We start from the raw sequence: 16,608 nt of genomic DNA on the forward strand, positions 1-16,608 counted from the left end.
GCACTGGATTCAGCCGTCCTAGCTTTCGCCAACACCACCTCTAGCCCAGGTACATACTTGAGAGGTGCACCCCTGGTGTAAACGGTGGCAACCCTACCCACACCAGATCAGACATCTGTCATTTCACGGCTTTATGTACACAGCCCTTCTTCCAACATATGGCACACATTAGTCTGTAAATATAAAATCCCCTGGAAAATTGAGTGTTGGAGCACTTATTAACATTTTCAGAAGTTGTGGGGGGGCGGTACTTGCTACTTAAAAGGTTGAGAAACACTGCTTTAGACAGTTCAGTATCGTTAGCCCCATTTTACAGACTGGACAACGAAGTGTGGGGAGGTGAAGTGACTCATTCAAGCAGGCCAGTAGGTCCCATCATGTCCAGTCACAGGGTTTCTCACTGGGGTGGATGGGTAATCCAGTGTGTCTAATAAGTTTTGACAAATGCTGAGCTTAATACTTGTGTTGCTTTTAGAAACAGGATTTCCTCCACCTCCCTTTGCCCGTTCCACCATCTGTGCAAGCTGATCACCACAGGTTTTGACGCATGTCAGAGAGAACGGGCACTCAGACAAAAATCTTGCCTCTAGAAGACTTGTTTGTAAAGCCACTGCACTGCTCAGGGTGAATATGTAGCAGTTGCTTTGAGGATGCTAAAGATATTCTTGTGATTGAAGCATATTTCATGTTTTACTGAGGCACACGATGCAAAAGCACTTAGTCTGGGTGCGAAGTAGTTTGTAGCTGAGTATGGCAAATGAAGCTCACAGTAAAGATAAGCTTTTAAAGAACAGATAACTTTACAGCTAACTGGATGGCCCAGGGAGCTCTGTAATGGTGCAGTGGGGCTTGAGCAAAGCATTTTGATTTAACAGAAGCTACAGCAGGCAGAAATGAGTAACTACCATGCTCTTCTTGTGACTTCAGTCCTATCTGGACAGATAGAAGGAAGCTGGGGACTGGAAAGTAAGCCAGAAGTTTTACACGCTATGTGAACAACCGCAACTCCTCCCCCCCCCCAACAAAAAAAATAAAATAAAATAAAATAAAAACCAGCAAGGGTGTTCAGATGGACTGTTCTGGAGTCAGATCCCAGAATAAATCCTTCCTATGGCTGTAGGAAGCAAGTCCTTCATTTTCTTTTAATAACTGCTTTATTATGGTCTCACCAGACTGGAACTGGGTTGGTGCCAAGATACTGCAATCACAGGCCTTTCGGAAATACAAGATGTAGCAAGCGAGACCTGCCATGGGTTGACCATGGCTCATGGCCATTACAGATGGCTCCTTGAAGAAAAGGGCACAGTGGTATTCTGCAGTTCTGTCTATCTCAAGAAAGTGGGGTGGAGAGGCATCGTTGAGTCACAACATGCAGGATAATTAAAACAGAAGTTCAGACCATGCGCTAAGTACTTGCAATGGTGGGAAGCGAGGGTGGTGAAGGGTGGGGGCTGAGTGACCTAATGACACTCTTCTATCCTTTACTTCTTTGGTAATATATAGAAGAACCTGGTTTCTTCCTGGATATCTTTGAAAAATGGGCATTAAGAACATCTAGCATTTGAAAAATTCATCTCTAAAATGATTATACAGATCCTCCCTATGTAAGAAGGAGGCTGGAAAGAGAGGTAAGTAAAACAAGTATTTCTCCTATGGGAAAATAATTTCAGACCCGAGGGTGTCCTACTCTCTGAAATCCTGAGAACCACAGAGCTGGAAAACATTCAGACTTGATTCTTTCATATTGGTAACTAATCCCCAAACTATGAAGGGATTTGAAACCTGTGTTTAAACTAGATTTTGTATGAACTCCTTGCTATTGATCCAATGCTTTTGTTTGTGCAAATGCAGAATCAAATGAATCAGGATCTGTAGAAATATAACAGTCTTCAAATACATGAAAAGGTGGGGGTGCGGCTATAAAGGGGATGGTGATAGACTAATCTCTGTGGACTCAGTAGACAAGCCAAGAAGTAAGTGTTTTAAATGTAAGAAAGGTAATTAAGCCTGCATATTAAGAAGAACTTTCTAATGATGAGGGGGGACAGATTACCTAGTTAACTATATGAGACCAGAACAGATTATGTAGAGAGGTTGCGGAAAGTTTTTAACAGCAGATTAGACAAACACTTGCATGACGTGGTTGAGGCAGGGATGGCCCTGCCGTGAATGAGGGGTTGAACTAGATGACCTAGCAAGAGAGGTGATTTCCTGATACCACTTTGGGGAGATGGACCAGGAGGACACTCACTCACAAATCCAAGACAGATTTGGTCAAACAACAGTGTCTCACAGGATCATGATACACAGACATGATAACCTGACTTTCAACAACGCACATTCATCGTTAAAGACTTCTCTTTCAGTGACTCCTAAATATTTAAAGCAGAGGTTCTAGCTGGCAACTCATTAGGAAGTATAGTAGCTAGGCAATCTCAAAACCTCCTGAATTCGTGTGCATGCAAAACTAATCCCTAACCAAATTCGCTGACACCCTCAATGGCATTAGAGGAGGACATTTGGACCCTATATTTAAAGGACGGGTAGAAAGAAGACAGTCGGCAATTTATTTTTATGGGGAAAACAAGTTCCAAAATATTTTAGGGCCCAAAAAAAAAGGAGGGAGAGAGAGAGAGAGAAAGTCTAGAAACTTCAGGAAGTCTCATTATTCAGAGTTAAACAGAATTTGACAATCCTTCCTGTAGGAGCTGCTGCCCCTGTCACTCTTGCGGTGACAAGTTTCATTCCCCTTACATTTCTCTTTGACACAAAAAAGGCTCCAGCAGAAAAAATGGAACAACGACAACAACAGCTCCAAGAAGACCAGGAGCAAATTCTCTCCTGGCATGACTCCGCCGATGGCAGCCGACAATTTAACCCTCGCTATCCAGGCATCATTTGCTCATGGGACTACAGTCCAAACCTTGGTGCCAGAGATCAACTACTGCTTTCCATTGACATGCTTGGGGATTTAGGACAAGCCACTTAACTGATCAGTAGCTCAGTTTCTCCAGCACAACATTTAATTAGTTTTGATTTTTTGCACTTAATATCTCAGACTACAACACCCCGAGTTTAGATTGGCAGCATTTGTAACAGGCTTGGACACTCATCACAGTTGCAGAACTCATCAAGTCATATGTCCCCCTTTACCTGCACAGGTGAAATTGTGCAAACGGGTTGGCTTCAGTCTTTGGATCTTAGGGATGCATGGATGTAAAGTGACAATACAAAGTCTACTTAGGGCCCAGTGCTGTATTTCCTACTCCTCTTTAATGGTGCTTTACCTTTCAGCCAGTCCTATTTAAATCAGTAAGGTTTCTGAGGGTGTTAGCTGTGCTAGTAATCAAAGTGAGGGAGGCTGCCAGTGTCGTGCCCTCAGATAGGAAAGATCTCGTGGAATTAGACTGTAATTTAGAATTTGAACCTAAAAAGGGAAAGAGAGAGACAGGCTGGTTGATTTACTGCTGGAGTCAGACCCTAGCAGAATAAGACATCTAAAGGGTGGCCATTACATTTGCAAGCCTGCCTACCTACAGGCTACTCTACAAGTTTCTCATGCATTTGGAGCAGTGGTGCTCAATCTTTTGGGCTGGATAGACAGGCTCAGGCTGTCCATGGACCAGATCCAGCTGATGTCCCAATCCAGCATGGAGTGGTCACAGCAGGACCCCATCCAGCTGTGTGGAGGGGGACAGGGGGCATCCTAGCTCCAGCCTGGCCCTGCACGGGGTGGCCCAGCTCCAACTTGGCCCACAGGGAAAAGGGGCATGGCCCAACCCCATCCAATCTGGGAGGAGGAGTGCGGCCTGGCCTCATTCAGCTGCCAGGCAGAGGCGGCATGACCCAGCCCCAACCTGCTGTGTGGGGCTCAGGGGTTGGGAATTGGGCAATGGAGAATGGTGCCTATATTTATTGCCACTAATCCCCTGCTGCCAAGTTTCCCAATCCATGGGCAACCCTGCAGACTGGATAGCTATGGCTCTACGGACCACATCTGGCCCTTGGGCTGGAGGTTGAGCACCCCTGATTTATAGCATGCTGATGCCAATACCATTGCACCCAACATTTAAAAGTTTTTAAAAGAAGGCAGTCCAAATGTAATGCTTGAGTAATAGGACAATACCACACTCTAGTAAAATGGCGGCAAAATGAGAATGTGTGTATTAATGGCAGTAAAAGGGAGTGTTTAGTAGGCATTGAGAACAAAAAAATACGAAAGATTCCCTAAGAGACGAACAAGAGCGGCATAAATAAATGCACTGATCTAAAAAGCAAAGTCCTCCAAGCATGTGATAACCACACTGCCCCCTCCCCGCCCCCAGGATAAAACCCAAACTGGGCATATACTAGTATCTCGACCATTTTGTATATAAAAGACATGCCTGAACAGACATAAAAAAGCTAGTCAGTGCAGGATACCAACAGTAATAAATACTCTACCCCCAGAACTAACTGCCATGGCTCATTACTGCAGGGTTGTGATAGCATATTCTTTTCACAATGCAAAGCAATGAAGGCAACCTATGTTAGAGCTTAAGCCACGGTTGTGTTTCTTACAAGAAAGTAAATCAGGTCAATTTATACTGGACAAATCTGAGTTATATTTTGTCCTAGGCTTAGTCTTAGAGTCTCTAGTTCTGGAAAAACTCCTAATAAATATAGGGGGTTTTTTTTAAAGGAGACACACACATATTAGGGGAACATGGAGAAAAAGGAAGCTGAGATTTCAGTGCGTGCACATATGAATAAGTACTGACAACTTGACTCTGACACATAGGTTCCATTTTGGTAGCACGGTTGATCAGTAGGGGAGCTGGAAGTTCTCCTAAGGAGATAGTTCAATTGTTAACCTCTGTCAAACCAAGTCGGCAAGTCCACGTGAATCAGTCTCTGCTCTCGAAACATTGTGGAGCTGGACTGTTCTCAGCGGTGGCAGATAACAGAAGAAGGAGAAATGGGCTCAAGTTGCAGCAAGGGAGGTTTAGGTTAGGTATTAGGAAAACCTCTCTCATGAGGAAGGTAGTAAAGCACTGGAACAGGTTACCCAGAGAGGCGGTGCAATCTCCATCCTTGCGGGTTTTCAAAACCTGGCTAGACAAAGCCTTGGCTGGGATGATGTAGTTGGGGTTGGTCCTGCTTTGAGCAGGGGGTTGGACTAGATATGACCTCCTGAGGTCCCTTCCAACCCTCACTGTCTGTGATTCTATGATTGTATGGAGCCTGGTCGCACACTTTTTGCACAACCATGGGGGATTCTTATAGCACATCTCATTTTCATCTGAATGAGAGTTTAGGCTTCTAAATCCCCAATTTACAGACACCGATTTCCTGTCCAAATGACCTAATGAGTGAGCAGAGGTTTAACAGACAGGATCCATATCCCAGGTGGCAGAAGAGGTGGTAGGGGGTTGCCCAGCTACAGCAGCTGGGCTGGCAGTGGCACCCTCTGTTAATGCCTCAGCTGGGGTCTCTGTTGCCTGCTCCATATGATGCTACTGCCAGAGAGTGCCAAAAACTGTGAGGACGCACTTATACTTGCAGTGGCCTGGGTATACAAACATGGAGGCCACAAAGAGTGAAAATTCATCTGTCCTATACTTTGCTCTTCTGCTTCACCAATCACCACAAGCCTAAGTACACAGAGTTTATTTGGAGGCTGACAGGAAACAAGTTTTCAGTTTGAAACATAGTCCCAAGGGATCATAGTACATTCAGCTTGTGCACTCCCTCCCCGCCACCTTTGTCTCTACTTTGTCTTTAAGAGAAGTAAAATAAGCTGCTTCTGAGCATGCAGCCACACTACAATCCAAAAACATCACTGCATCTTGTGCAGATGTACCCGAGGTCACTTTAAATTAGCTGGCTGAGGTACTAATAATTAAATCGGTACTGCGATACTGGGTTCTACATGGCTACAAAATCTACTTAGGACCCAAAGTGAGTACTCAGGGGGCTAGACCAGGCTGCTGCGACTACGCTGCAATCAGCATCCACCTCTCAATGCCTACATGAGCTGTAACCGTGCTTTTGGATAACACTATACACATACTTTTCACATTTGGTTCATTCATTCGTTGCCATCATAAAAATCAGTTGCTAATGCTACATCACCTTTTTCAAATGAACAACTTCGATAGTAGGCACAATACAAGTTGTTGTTGTACAACTGTAACTGCAGTTACAACTACAGTTGTAGTTACAATGGCCAGGGAAATGTATTGTTTGAGTTTGCTACCATGCAATGTGATATCTGAGTAATCTCTCCAAAGAATATAAACAGTACAGAGCACTGAACTATGTAATGCCTGTATGGTTTCGAAGAGAACACCACCATCTCTTTTGCAGAGCACACAAACTCTACATATGATATAGCCATTATAATAGAGAGACACAGATATGTACCTGTTTTTACCTTCTAAATGTCTGCACATTGGCTGCTTATACATGTGCTCGGGAGTCGGGATGGCGTTTTAATTAGAGCAGTTCCTGGACAGCCACTCTAATTAAAACAGCTCACCATCACATGTATTAAGTTCCCATGAATTTTAAAATGGCTGTGGGATACTTTATCTAAAGCTCATTCAACAAGGTTTAGACAAAGTGCTCTTGAGGCCATTTTAACATATATGGGGGCTGAATACACATGACAGAGAGGCAGCACTGGAGCACTCTAATTAGAACGGGAACAGGTATGTGTACAGAGCAAACTATACATGTGTAGATCAAACCATTATATCAAACTATGTTACTTTGTTGACTGTCAGAATCAGATCGTCAGAGTTAAATTATTAGAGCAGGGGTGGGCAAAATGCAGCCCACGGGTCGGATGCGGCCCACCAAGCCATTCTATCTGGCCCGCGGGGCCCCTAAAAATGTTAGAAAATTAATATTAATCTGCCCTGGGCTGCCTGTCATGTGGCCCTCAATGGCTTGGCAAAACTCAGTAGGCGGTCCTCTGCCCAAAATAATTGCCTGCCCCTGTACTAGAGTATGGTATTGTCCTAAAATTAAAGTATTATATTTGCAGAGTCATTTTGCTAGAAGGATAGAGGCTAGGGCCCCAGATCCCATTCCACTTATTGGATGATTAAGTGGACCTCAATGTGATTCTGCTCTACCCTGCTTACATCTCTGAGAAACCACCAACTACTTAGATGTCTAATAGGTAGAGCATGAGCTGACCCTGGGTGCCTGACACTTTGCAGAGTAAAAGGACTGTTATTGGTGTTATGGCTCTTTGTAGTGCAATGAGCTCCAACTTAAATTGTGAATGCGTTGCATTAGATACTGTACAAACCTACAGTAACAGACAGTTCCTTTTCTTCGGACTCTGCCTATTTAGGCACGACAGACAAAGGATGAAACAAAAGTTTAGACAGATGAAAAGATCTGACCGAGGTCACACAATCAGACAGTGACAGAGCTGGAACAGGTCTCCCACATCCCTGCCAAATCCACTAGATTGCGCACATCCCCCTTTATCCAGCCACTGGCGCTGGTCTTACCTTTGTTGTCATGCCAGACTCGCACCTTACAGAGCTCTCCCAGGCTCAGCATGTCATTAAACTCAAAGATATCCATCTGGTTCCTTTCAAACTTGTTAGACTTATTAGATTCCTTCAGTGGAAGGGTCCCAGTGTCCCCACTCTCTCCAAAGATAATCAAGTAGACATTGGCATCTGTACCAGCTCCTAGAAAGAGGCAGCAAGACATAATTCAGTAGATGCCCATGTGTCTCATAGTGTGGACAAAAGATGGCTAAACTAGCCAAAATGAGTATCGCAAGGGCAGGCAAAAAGGGGCTGGAATTCTTGCTATAACATGTAGGTCCCTCAAGGCAGAGCAGATGGATCATAAGCATCTTGCACAACTCTGCTGGATCAGCAAAGAGAGTGGCCACAACAAGTAACGTGAATCCTTTTAACTTGCCCCCACAAAAAGCACAGAAATGGCCAACCCTTCTTGAGCTATCATCATAATAATGATGATCTCCTCTTATGCAGACCTTTTCATCCATAGATCTGGTCAAGGAGTTAGTGTGTGTAGAACAGTTCTGTCCTGGGCTTGTTGTGTGGCAGGAAGCCTTTGCACACAGCTGCCCTGGCCCCCATCCATATTGCCACCTCCCTCTCCGGATCTGTGGTGACCCCACAAATTGATCCTCAAAGCGTTGCACTAGTGCTCCCAGAGCTAGCCCTGCCCCATGGCCAGACACTCCAGCTGCTGCCTATCTTGCAGCGCCTTCCCTCCTCTGTGGAGCAGGAACTTAAAGATCATGGGGAGTGTATCACTGATCTGGCCTAACTGCTGGTCTCCAAGTGCATCTGCTTTCCATTCTCTCATTCATGGATTCATAGCTTCCAGGGTCGGAAGGGACCTCAGTGGGCCACCTAGTCCGACCCCCTGCCCCTGGAATGCCAGAAAAGGGTCACCAAACCTGGGGACATGTGATCCCAGCCAGGTGCCTGTCCAGTCTCCTCTTGAAGACCCCCAAGGACTGGGCAAGCACCACCTTCCACAGCCCATTATCCATCCTACGCCTCATTAAAGTGACCTCAGTCTCTTCTCCAGCAGCTCCATGCTCCTCATTCCCACACTGTCATTACCATCCTCCCGTCTTTCTCCTCCATCCCCGAAGTGTCTGGGCATGAGCTCGCTCTTCTAATAGAAACAGTGTGGATCGGGTCTGCAGAAGCATTTAGCACCGGCCAAATTCTTCTCCCACTGAAGTCCATGGTGAAGTGCCCTCTGTCTTCAGTGAGAACTGAGTTACCCCAGTAGTTGGAAATACCGCTTGTTTCCTTTCCCTACCACTCCCTAGCCCCAACCCCTCGCTGTCTAACAGTCATGGGAGGAGGCATTTGTAAGAGGCCGTCTATACAATCTGCTGCCTGTTACAGAATAGGTGACCACTGTTGCACAAAGAGCTTGAAAATGGATGTTTTTTGGACAGGCATGGGTGCCTGTGCTTACAGGAGGCTGGACTCCATGTGACTCAAGTAGTTGCTTCTTTTATTCACTGTAGACAATAGCTATGTGACACTGCACCAGCACGAGGGCACACAATTACGAAACTACTAGCATTTTAACTGAGTATCATAGGAAAATGGTTTGGAAGGGACTGACAGGGTCATCTAGTCCAATCCCTTTGTGCAGATGCAAGCTTCGTGTCATTTTTGCCTGGCACCTTTTATAATTATCCTAGGAACCGGGAACCTTCTTCTTCATTGTTTCATATTTTTGACAACATCAACATGCCCAGTAGCACACGATCAGATTTGCGGCTCAGAGCCAAGCCTCTGCTTCTCACAAATGAGACTGAGATCATCTAATCTAAATCTGGTTCCCAAAGAAACCCAGCTTCTGCTGCCTTAAAGCAGAAATCCTTGCTTTTGAGACCCCAAAGGTTCTTACACAACCTACTTTGAACTCATCTTGCTAGGATTTTTGTACAGCTCTGGCCAAGACACAAGGAGAAAATACCAGGGATCTGAAAGGCTGAGGAGAAAATATGCTTCACTGCAGGACGAGCATCTGAAACAATGCCAGTCTAGGGATAATTTAAACCGAGAACATCTTGAAACAAAGGCAGACAGAGTAAAATCAGAAACCTGTATATGTGCAAAGGCAAGGCCCATCGCCACATGACCAATTGTCTAGTTAAAATGGGGCTAATTTTCCACCGTTCCCTGAGGGGGGGTGGGAATAAACTTGCAAAGGAGGCAAAGCAGCAGGAATTTGCGCCATTCAGCCGGCAGTACCTTTTATGTCCCTCCGGCTTGCTAAGGGGAGGAACAAAACACTTCCTTCTAAGAAGCAGGCTCCCAACTAATCCAAGGTCTTGAAAGCATGGGACTAACTGCTTCTTAGCTAAATCTTCCTGGCAGGAAGATGCTTATGAAGGCCTCACGCCATGACATTTACCTTGCCTGCAATTAGCAGGAGATGTGAAAGAAAAGAGCAGCAATTGTGGGATCAATGTGCATGTCACCTAGCTGTCTCTTGTTTGGCTCTCGTGAAACACTCAGGCACATTTCCAAGCTGCTGCACAGGTGATGGGCAACCGATGGACAAAATGAAGGGGTGAAGTCACTGTGATGCTGTGCCCATTATGCCTAGGCAGGTATAAACTAGAGCAGGCCCCTGGCTTTTTTTGAGCAATGCAACCAATCAACCAGACTTTGGGTCTAGTTCAAAGTCCACTGAGATCAATGGGAATCATGAACCAGGCTTCCGATCAAACCTTTAATGCTGGTTACAACTAAAGGGTGAGTTGTGAACCGTGGCTAAGCTTATAACACAGTCATGAATATTGTAACAAACAGGCATCAAAATCCGCTGAATGTGTTTTGAAGATGCAGAAGGTAATATTTATTATGATCTCCAGATATTTATTGCAGTGCCATGTGCTTGACGGCTACAAATAAAATACAGTGACTTTATTGAACGTAAGATTAAAAGGAGGAGAGGACACTTGAGTGATAACAAGCCTGAGCACCGGATGACTCAGCTATGTATCCGGAATGGCATGGGTTTAAAATATATCCTGCATTTGAGCTAACTCACAATGTGTCTTTCCTTTCTTCCCTGCTGATTCTCTTCCCTAGACTTCCACACTCATTTTTTCAAGTCAAAATTATATGTGCCCACTCTTGCACTGTTCAACCAGACACACTTACAGGGACCTCAGGCCAGGTACTTATCAGCAAATATGAATACTTCCAGTTGTGGAGACTTGGAAAAAGAACTGCAGCTGAGCAGCTGAGTGAATCAACAGACCAATTTTGAGAAAATCAGCATTTCTGAAAACCAAGACATCAGTTTAGACCCCCAAATGAGAACTTGGGCCCTTACGGTGCTCTGTTGTGAACACTTTTCTGTGATTCAATTTACTCTTTACCATAAAGTTATCCACACCTTCCCAAAGACGGTTATCTTAGCCTGAGGTGGCATCCAGAGCTCGTTGGATAGGATCAGGATTCTAAGGCTCCTAAACAGCCTCTTGCAAAATTATTGCTTCCCAGTTCATGTTGGGCACTAGCTTTCTGTCTTGGTTAGGGTGCAACTCATGGTGTTGGTTTTCACTGAAAATGCCTTAATAGGGATCTGGCTACTGTACAGAATTTCTCTTTTCCTATCCACTATACTGCTTGCTGAGGTCAGAGGTGTTTCCGATACCCTCCAGGTTGGACCTTTGGAAGAATGAAGTCAAGTCATGAGCAATAGAGGATCCCCGGCTCTAACATCATCTCTCTTGTTCCACTATTGCCCAAGTCTGCTGACTCTAAGAATAGAGCAGAAGGCCCATCTGTCACTCGAGCATTTTCTTAAGCTTGAGCAAAATAGGAGTATTTCCAAGTAATGGGAAGAGTTAGTCAGCAAGACGGTTGGGAAGTATGTTCACTTGGGTAGCCTTAACATGACTCAAAGGCACTTAGAGGTTGTGGAGAAGACATGGGAAATAACCCCAGGAATAGAAATAAATGAGCCTGATTCAGCTTCCACTTCTACCCATGCAACCCCATTCGCTCAAGCATGGTTACTTCTGGTTTACATAAGCCTAACAGCAGGTGGATGCATCATGCTCTATATATTCTGCCAAGCTGTTTATCACCAGAATAGAAGATCTTTTCCTGAAGAGATGCAACCTGCAGTTTCCATGAAGTACAGAACAAACCCAACTGGTGGGGACCTCACTACACCTCTCCCAGATGTGCTACAGAAGGTGCCGCATTAATGTCAGCCTGCCCCACGTCCTAATCACAACAAAGTCTTGGCAGTCTCAAATCTCATTTGTAATCTGTTCTCTCCTCCTGGTTGCTGCAGCTCATAATGAAATAAAATGCTTCCCCATTAATACCTGTCGCCCTTCATTCAATGTGAAGGGGAGATGCGTCTGCTACTGCTGTCATTGTCCATTCTTCTCCTGCTCCTGTGGTCACAGCCCTTGTGAGCCAGGGCTGAGTTTCACAAAAAGTCCAGAGTCTAATCACACCATATATACCAGATGGCTGTCAGGCACACAAACAAGTCTCCTCTTTTTTTTTTTCACTTTGAATATTTTGCTACAGATTTTTATGACAGGCAGTGGGTACAGAGGCTGCAAAATGGTCAGAGGTCACCTTGTCAGGGAAGATTTTTATATTAGAAACGCAAATCTCAACCTCTGGTGTAAATAGCAATGCTGGAAACAGTTACGTGGAAGAGAGACAAAGACTGAGCAATGCTCCACAGAGAGGGATAGGGATATGCCATCAGCAGAGATAAATCTGTCAGAAAACGTGTAGAAGTGGTAACATGTACCTTGCACTGACTTGGCATTAAGTGGCTGTGCAAAATGAGCATAGCCTTCTCAGAGCAGCTGGAGAGAGGCTCTCGTGGAAATAGGCAGTGATCCCAGAACATGCCATGGCAAACCCATGGCACGGGGATTTTCAAAGCCCTGCAGCTTTTCTCTGCCATTAACTGAGCTTTCCTGAAGCCATCCCTTTACCTTTGTGATGGCTTGCCAGGTCCTATATTCTTTATGTGAATGCCACATCATTCATTCTTTATACTTTATGTGAAGCTCTCCAAGCAATTTCCGAAGGAAGGTGAGCTTTATCCACTCCATGTACCAAAGAAATCACCCAGGCTTTGAGAAGCTAAAAGAATTGCCCAAGGTCACACAGGAAATCCATGAAGAGCAAGGAATAAAACCCATAACCTCCAACTCTTAACCACAAGACCAGCCTTCTCCTGTGGGCAGTAGCAGGACCTGGTTATAAAAGGTCCAGCGGCAATAGCAGCAAGTCTAGTGATAGCTTCCAGCTCATTCTTCTTCTACTATACTACCAGTAGACACATGCTGGAGATGTGATGCATTGCAATCATGGTTAACATGGTTTAACTGATACCTTTGGCAAATATATGTCCTCTTGGGTATAATTCAAACAGAATCCTTTCCAGATTGCACTCTAACAGCAGGCCTTATTAGTATACACAGGTTTATTTTGCTGCACTGGAAAAGTAGGACATCTGCAAAGGTTGAAATCTAGTACAATGAGATGGTGGAGCTGGCATCTACGGAGAGAGTCATGTTTAGCAGGCTTAACTGCTTTGAAAAGTTTGGTGCAATCTGAAAGCAATTCCTGGAATATTTTGGTAGCTGGATTGCTGCTCATTGCACACTTCTCTTTTATTTTCCTATACCTCCTTCTTCCCTCCTCCTTTTTTTCTTTTTCATTGTATTGCTTATTGTTAGTGACATGCTTTAGTTTTACATGTACAGTTGATATTCATGTTTTCTAATATTTGTATTGTATTAAAAAAAAAACCCTCAATTTTTTATTTTTTTTTCAAGCAGCAACAACAGCTACTGTCAAATGAAGTCCTGGGACTTTAAAATTCCCTTTGCTCTGTACCAAGTTTCCTGATCTAAAGGACAAATCCCACTGAATAAAGCTGGCTTTCCTGAAGAATGAAGTTTCTAGCCTCCAGGAATTTCAAGATTTCAGGCTAATTCTGTTCTCAGACATTTTTTTCTATTTCTTTCACTATTCACCCAAAGCATCTGCTTCTTGCCACTGTTGCAGACAAGATACTAGGCTAGATGGACCTTTTGTCTGACCTTGTAAGGCACGGGCAGGCAATTATTTTGGGTGGAGGGCTGCTTACTGAGTTTTGGCAAGCCATCGAGGGCCACATGACAGGCAGCCAGAGGCAGAAAAATATTAACTTCCTAAATTTTTTTTTAGGGGCCCCATGGGCCGGATAGACTGGCCTGGCGGGTCACATCCGGCCCGCAGGCAGCATTTTTCTTGCCCCTGCTGTAGGGTAATACTAATGTTAATAAGTTCCAAAAGGGGAAGGGGTAAAGAAACGGAAAGAAAAGCAAAAGAAAAAAAGGAAAAGAAAGGAAAAGAAAAGAAAAGGAAAGGAAAGGAAAGGAAAGGAAAGGAAAGGAAAACTGATATGTTTGTAAAAGTTGAGCCTGGTTCTAGAAAAGACTGAGACAGCCACCTACCTATAACATCACTGGTTTTAACCTGAACAGTGTAGGTTGTATCCTCCATCATCTGCTCATCATCTATCACACCTGGCATCTCACACATGAGAGCTCCTTTAGGATGGTGGACCTTTGACAGCCATTCACTGTACGTAAATGTGGTGACTTCTTGATTAGTCAGGTTCTTCATGAGGATCTGGGGAAGAGTCAAAGAAAACAAAGGGATTTCAGTCACAGTGTTAGTGAGAGTAAAGATGGAGCTGAGAAAGAGCAGGACGTAGCTGAGAATCAACAGGACGATCAGCCAAAGACCTGTACAGACTTTGGCCTGTTCATGGCACCAGTCCCTTGACACACTAGTATCGTGATGGCTCCATGGAGGTAAGGGAAGCACTACTCTTGAGCACTTGCTTGCAGCTAACGCTTGCAGCACCCGCTAGGCAGGTGGGAGGCAATCTTTTCTGTTCAGCTCTGTGCAGGTGTTTGGATGGAAAATGCAAAGGAGGAATTGGCCAGCTTTGCCACTCTGGAGTCTTGACAGTAAAAACAAAGCTTGGCCGTGCGGGTGAGTCTGTCTCTGTTGGAGAAGAACAATTTTGTATTCTTCCACTCAAAAAGTCCCCCCAGCCTTTCCATTTTAACTCTCAGCTTACTGAGTTACTTGACCGTTACTAGCAGGGGTCTTGGAAGGCTCTTGTCAAGTAGCAGAGATAATTAGCACAGGACAACTATATAACCATCACAGCACCTATAAAGATGCCACGGGCAGGCATGGAGATATGAAAGCACACTTTTTAAAAACTGGCGGCCAGTTTTGGGCCGCCTAAAAACTCCTCCTTTTTGTATCCTTGTGTCAAGGTATTTAGAAGAATTCACAGATTTGCTGGGACATGACAGAGCTGCACCACAAGCACTTCTGCCATGGCCCTGAGCTTGTGACCTCTGGACTGTCGATGTGCACCTTTAGCACCCATACCCCGCTGGCTGATTTTCAGAAGTGCCAGGCACCCAGAACTCCAGGTTATAACTGGTGTTTAGGGAAAGAAGAGCAGACTATTTTAGGTTGACACCCCAAAACTATCATCCTGAACCAAAGGAAAGTTCCTAAAATTCTCAGCTCTTCACAGCTTCCAACATGGTTTGCTATCTATCCTAACTCCTTCAAACTACCGTGCATGGCCTAGATCTGTTTGGGACTTATATTAGTAAACTGTTACATCGGTGTATGGTGGCAGGCAAGCAAGAATCATTATCGCAATCATCAATACGGTCGGCCCCTCCCCACCATGCTCCGCATCAAGATTTTGATCCCAATAATATTTTTCCATGTTGATATTTTAAATCTGTTGCCTTTTGAAACACAATTTGGGTCCTGAACATCAGGTTAGATGCCCCTCTGAGATTCTGAATGGAGCTGCAATGAATCTCATGCAGGCAAAGTCAAAACTATGAACATTTCTCTGCTTGTGAATTGAGTGATTTGGCTGTGCATCACCCCGTTGATAATCCATGCATTTTAATTAGTATTTATACACTCCTACTTCTGGTAAACTAAAGGCAGCATACATTATGCCCAGCAAATGGCTGGCAAAAAGACCAAGGAGAATATAAAATAAGAAACACTTATTATTGTTTCACTAGGAGAAAAACATGGAGAATATCCTGTGAATAAACAGACCAGCAAATGGTTAATTACAGGGTTGATGGTTTAATCTAGCTTCTCATTTTACCATGCTAGTTAGTACTGTGAACCATCTGTCTGAGATTTTAGCGCTACCCCCACATGTATTTCATTATGCAGTTTTAATATGCACTTTTGACAGAAATGGAAATGGGCTCTGATCAGTTTTTATGTCACACCAAGCTACACAAGTCTTCAAATTTGGAATACAAATCAGAGCTTACAATGGCTCCCTCCCTTCATTTTCCATTTTGCTCCTGTTCTGACTCACAAGCTGTGAATGTAATGTAGTATTTTTACCTTGGGGGAGGGGAGGGCGGTAGACCTGTACTGTTCCAAACATTTCAGTATAGCTAGTCGGGAAGTTCTGATTCTTAACTTCCTTCTTCTCTCCTTCCTTTCTATCCTGAGAATGGAGTTGATGCATGTTCAAAAGCAGCTAAGTCTCATTTTTAAGAGCGTGTTTCAAAAGAGCGGGTTTGACCCATTTGTTATTTGTCTGCCTGTCCCTGCAACAGCTCTGGGATTGGGGTGTTGAACCCCTGGACAGCCAGGTGAGACAGAGTTTTCTGCTTGTTCATATTTCTCAGATAGGCTTAGTGAAAGCCAGTGGCATATTTACATGACTGGACTGTTGCAGCCACTGGTTGTTCAGAAGGATCAAGTGGATAGAAGTTGGTGGAGTTTGCCCCCTCTATTAAAGACACAATTACTTGTTATTTATAACTCAGTCCTGCAGGATCAGGAATATACGTGGCATGGGCGACTGGTGCCTCCTGAGTCTGGGGGTGCACCTGCAGAAGCTGGTGGTGGGGATGGGGCTGGTGAGCACCCGCACAAGCCACTGATGGCGTCAGCAGTGGGGTTGGGGCTGCTGAGCACCCGCAGAAGCCACCGGCCTTGTCAGCAGTGGGGAACAGCCTAGTCGGGGGGGGGG

General features: G+C 44.6%; 1 protein-coding gene across 1 annotated transcript in view; it reads right to left on the bottom strand.

The window, feature by feature from the left end:
* Positions 1-16,608, bottom strand: part of LOXHD1 (lipoxygenase homology domains 1) — a 156,175-nt gene that overhangs the window by 36,282 nt on the left and 103,285 nt on the right. The window contains exons 19-20 of the mRNA XM_019518294.1: positions 14,009-14,186; positions 7,509-7,694 (exon numbers count right to left, since the gene is read on the bottom strand). Coding sequence (XP_019373839.1) covers positions 7,509-7,694; positions 14,009-14,186 — 364 coding nt within the window. The remainder of the gene's footprint in view (positions 1-7,508; positions 7,695-14,008; positions 14,187-16,608) is intronic.

The sequence above is a fragment of the Gavialis gangeticus genome, unplaced genomic scaffold, assembly GCF_001723915.1.
Source record: "Gavialis gangeticus isolate Ggan-Ray unplaced genomic scaffold, GavGan_comp1, whole genome shotgun sequence".
NCBI lineage: Eukaryota > Metazoa > Chordata > Crocodylia > Gavialidae > Gavialis > Gavialis gangeticus.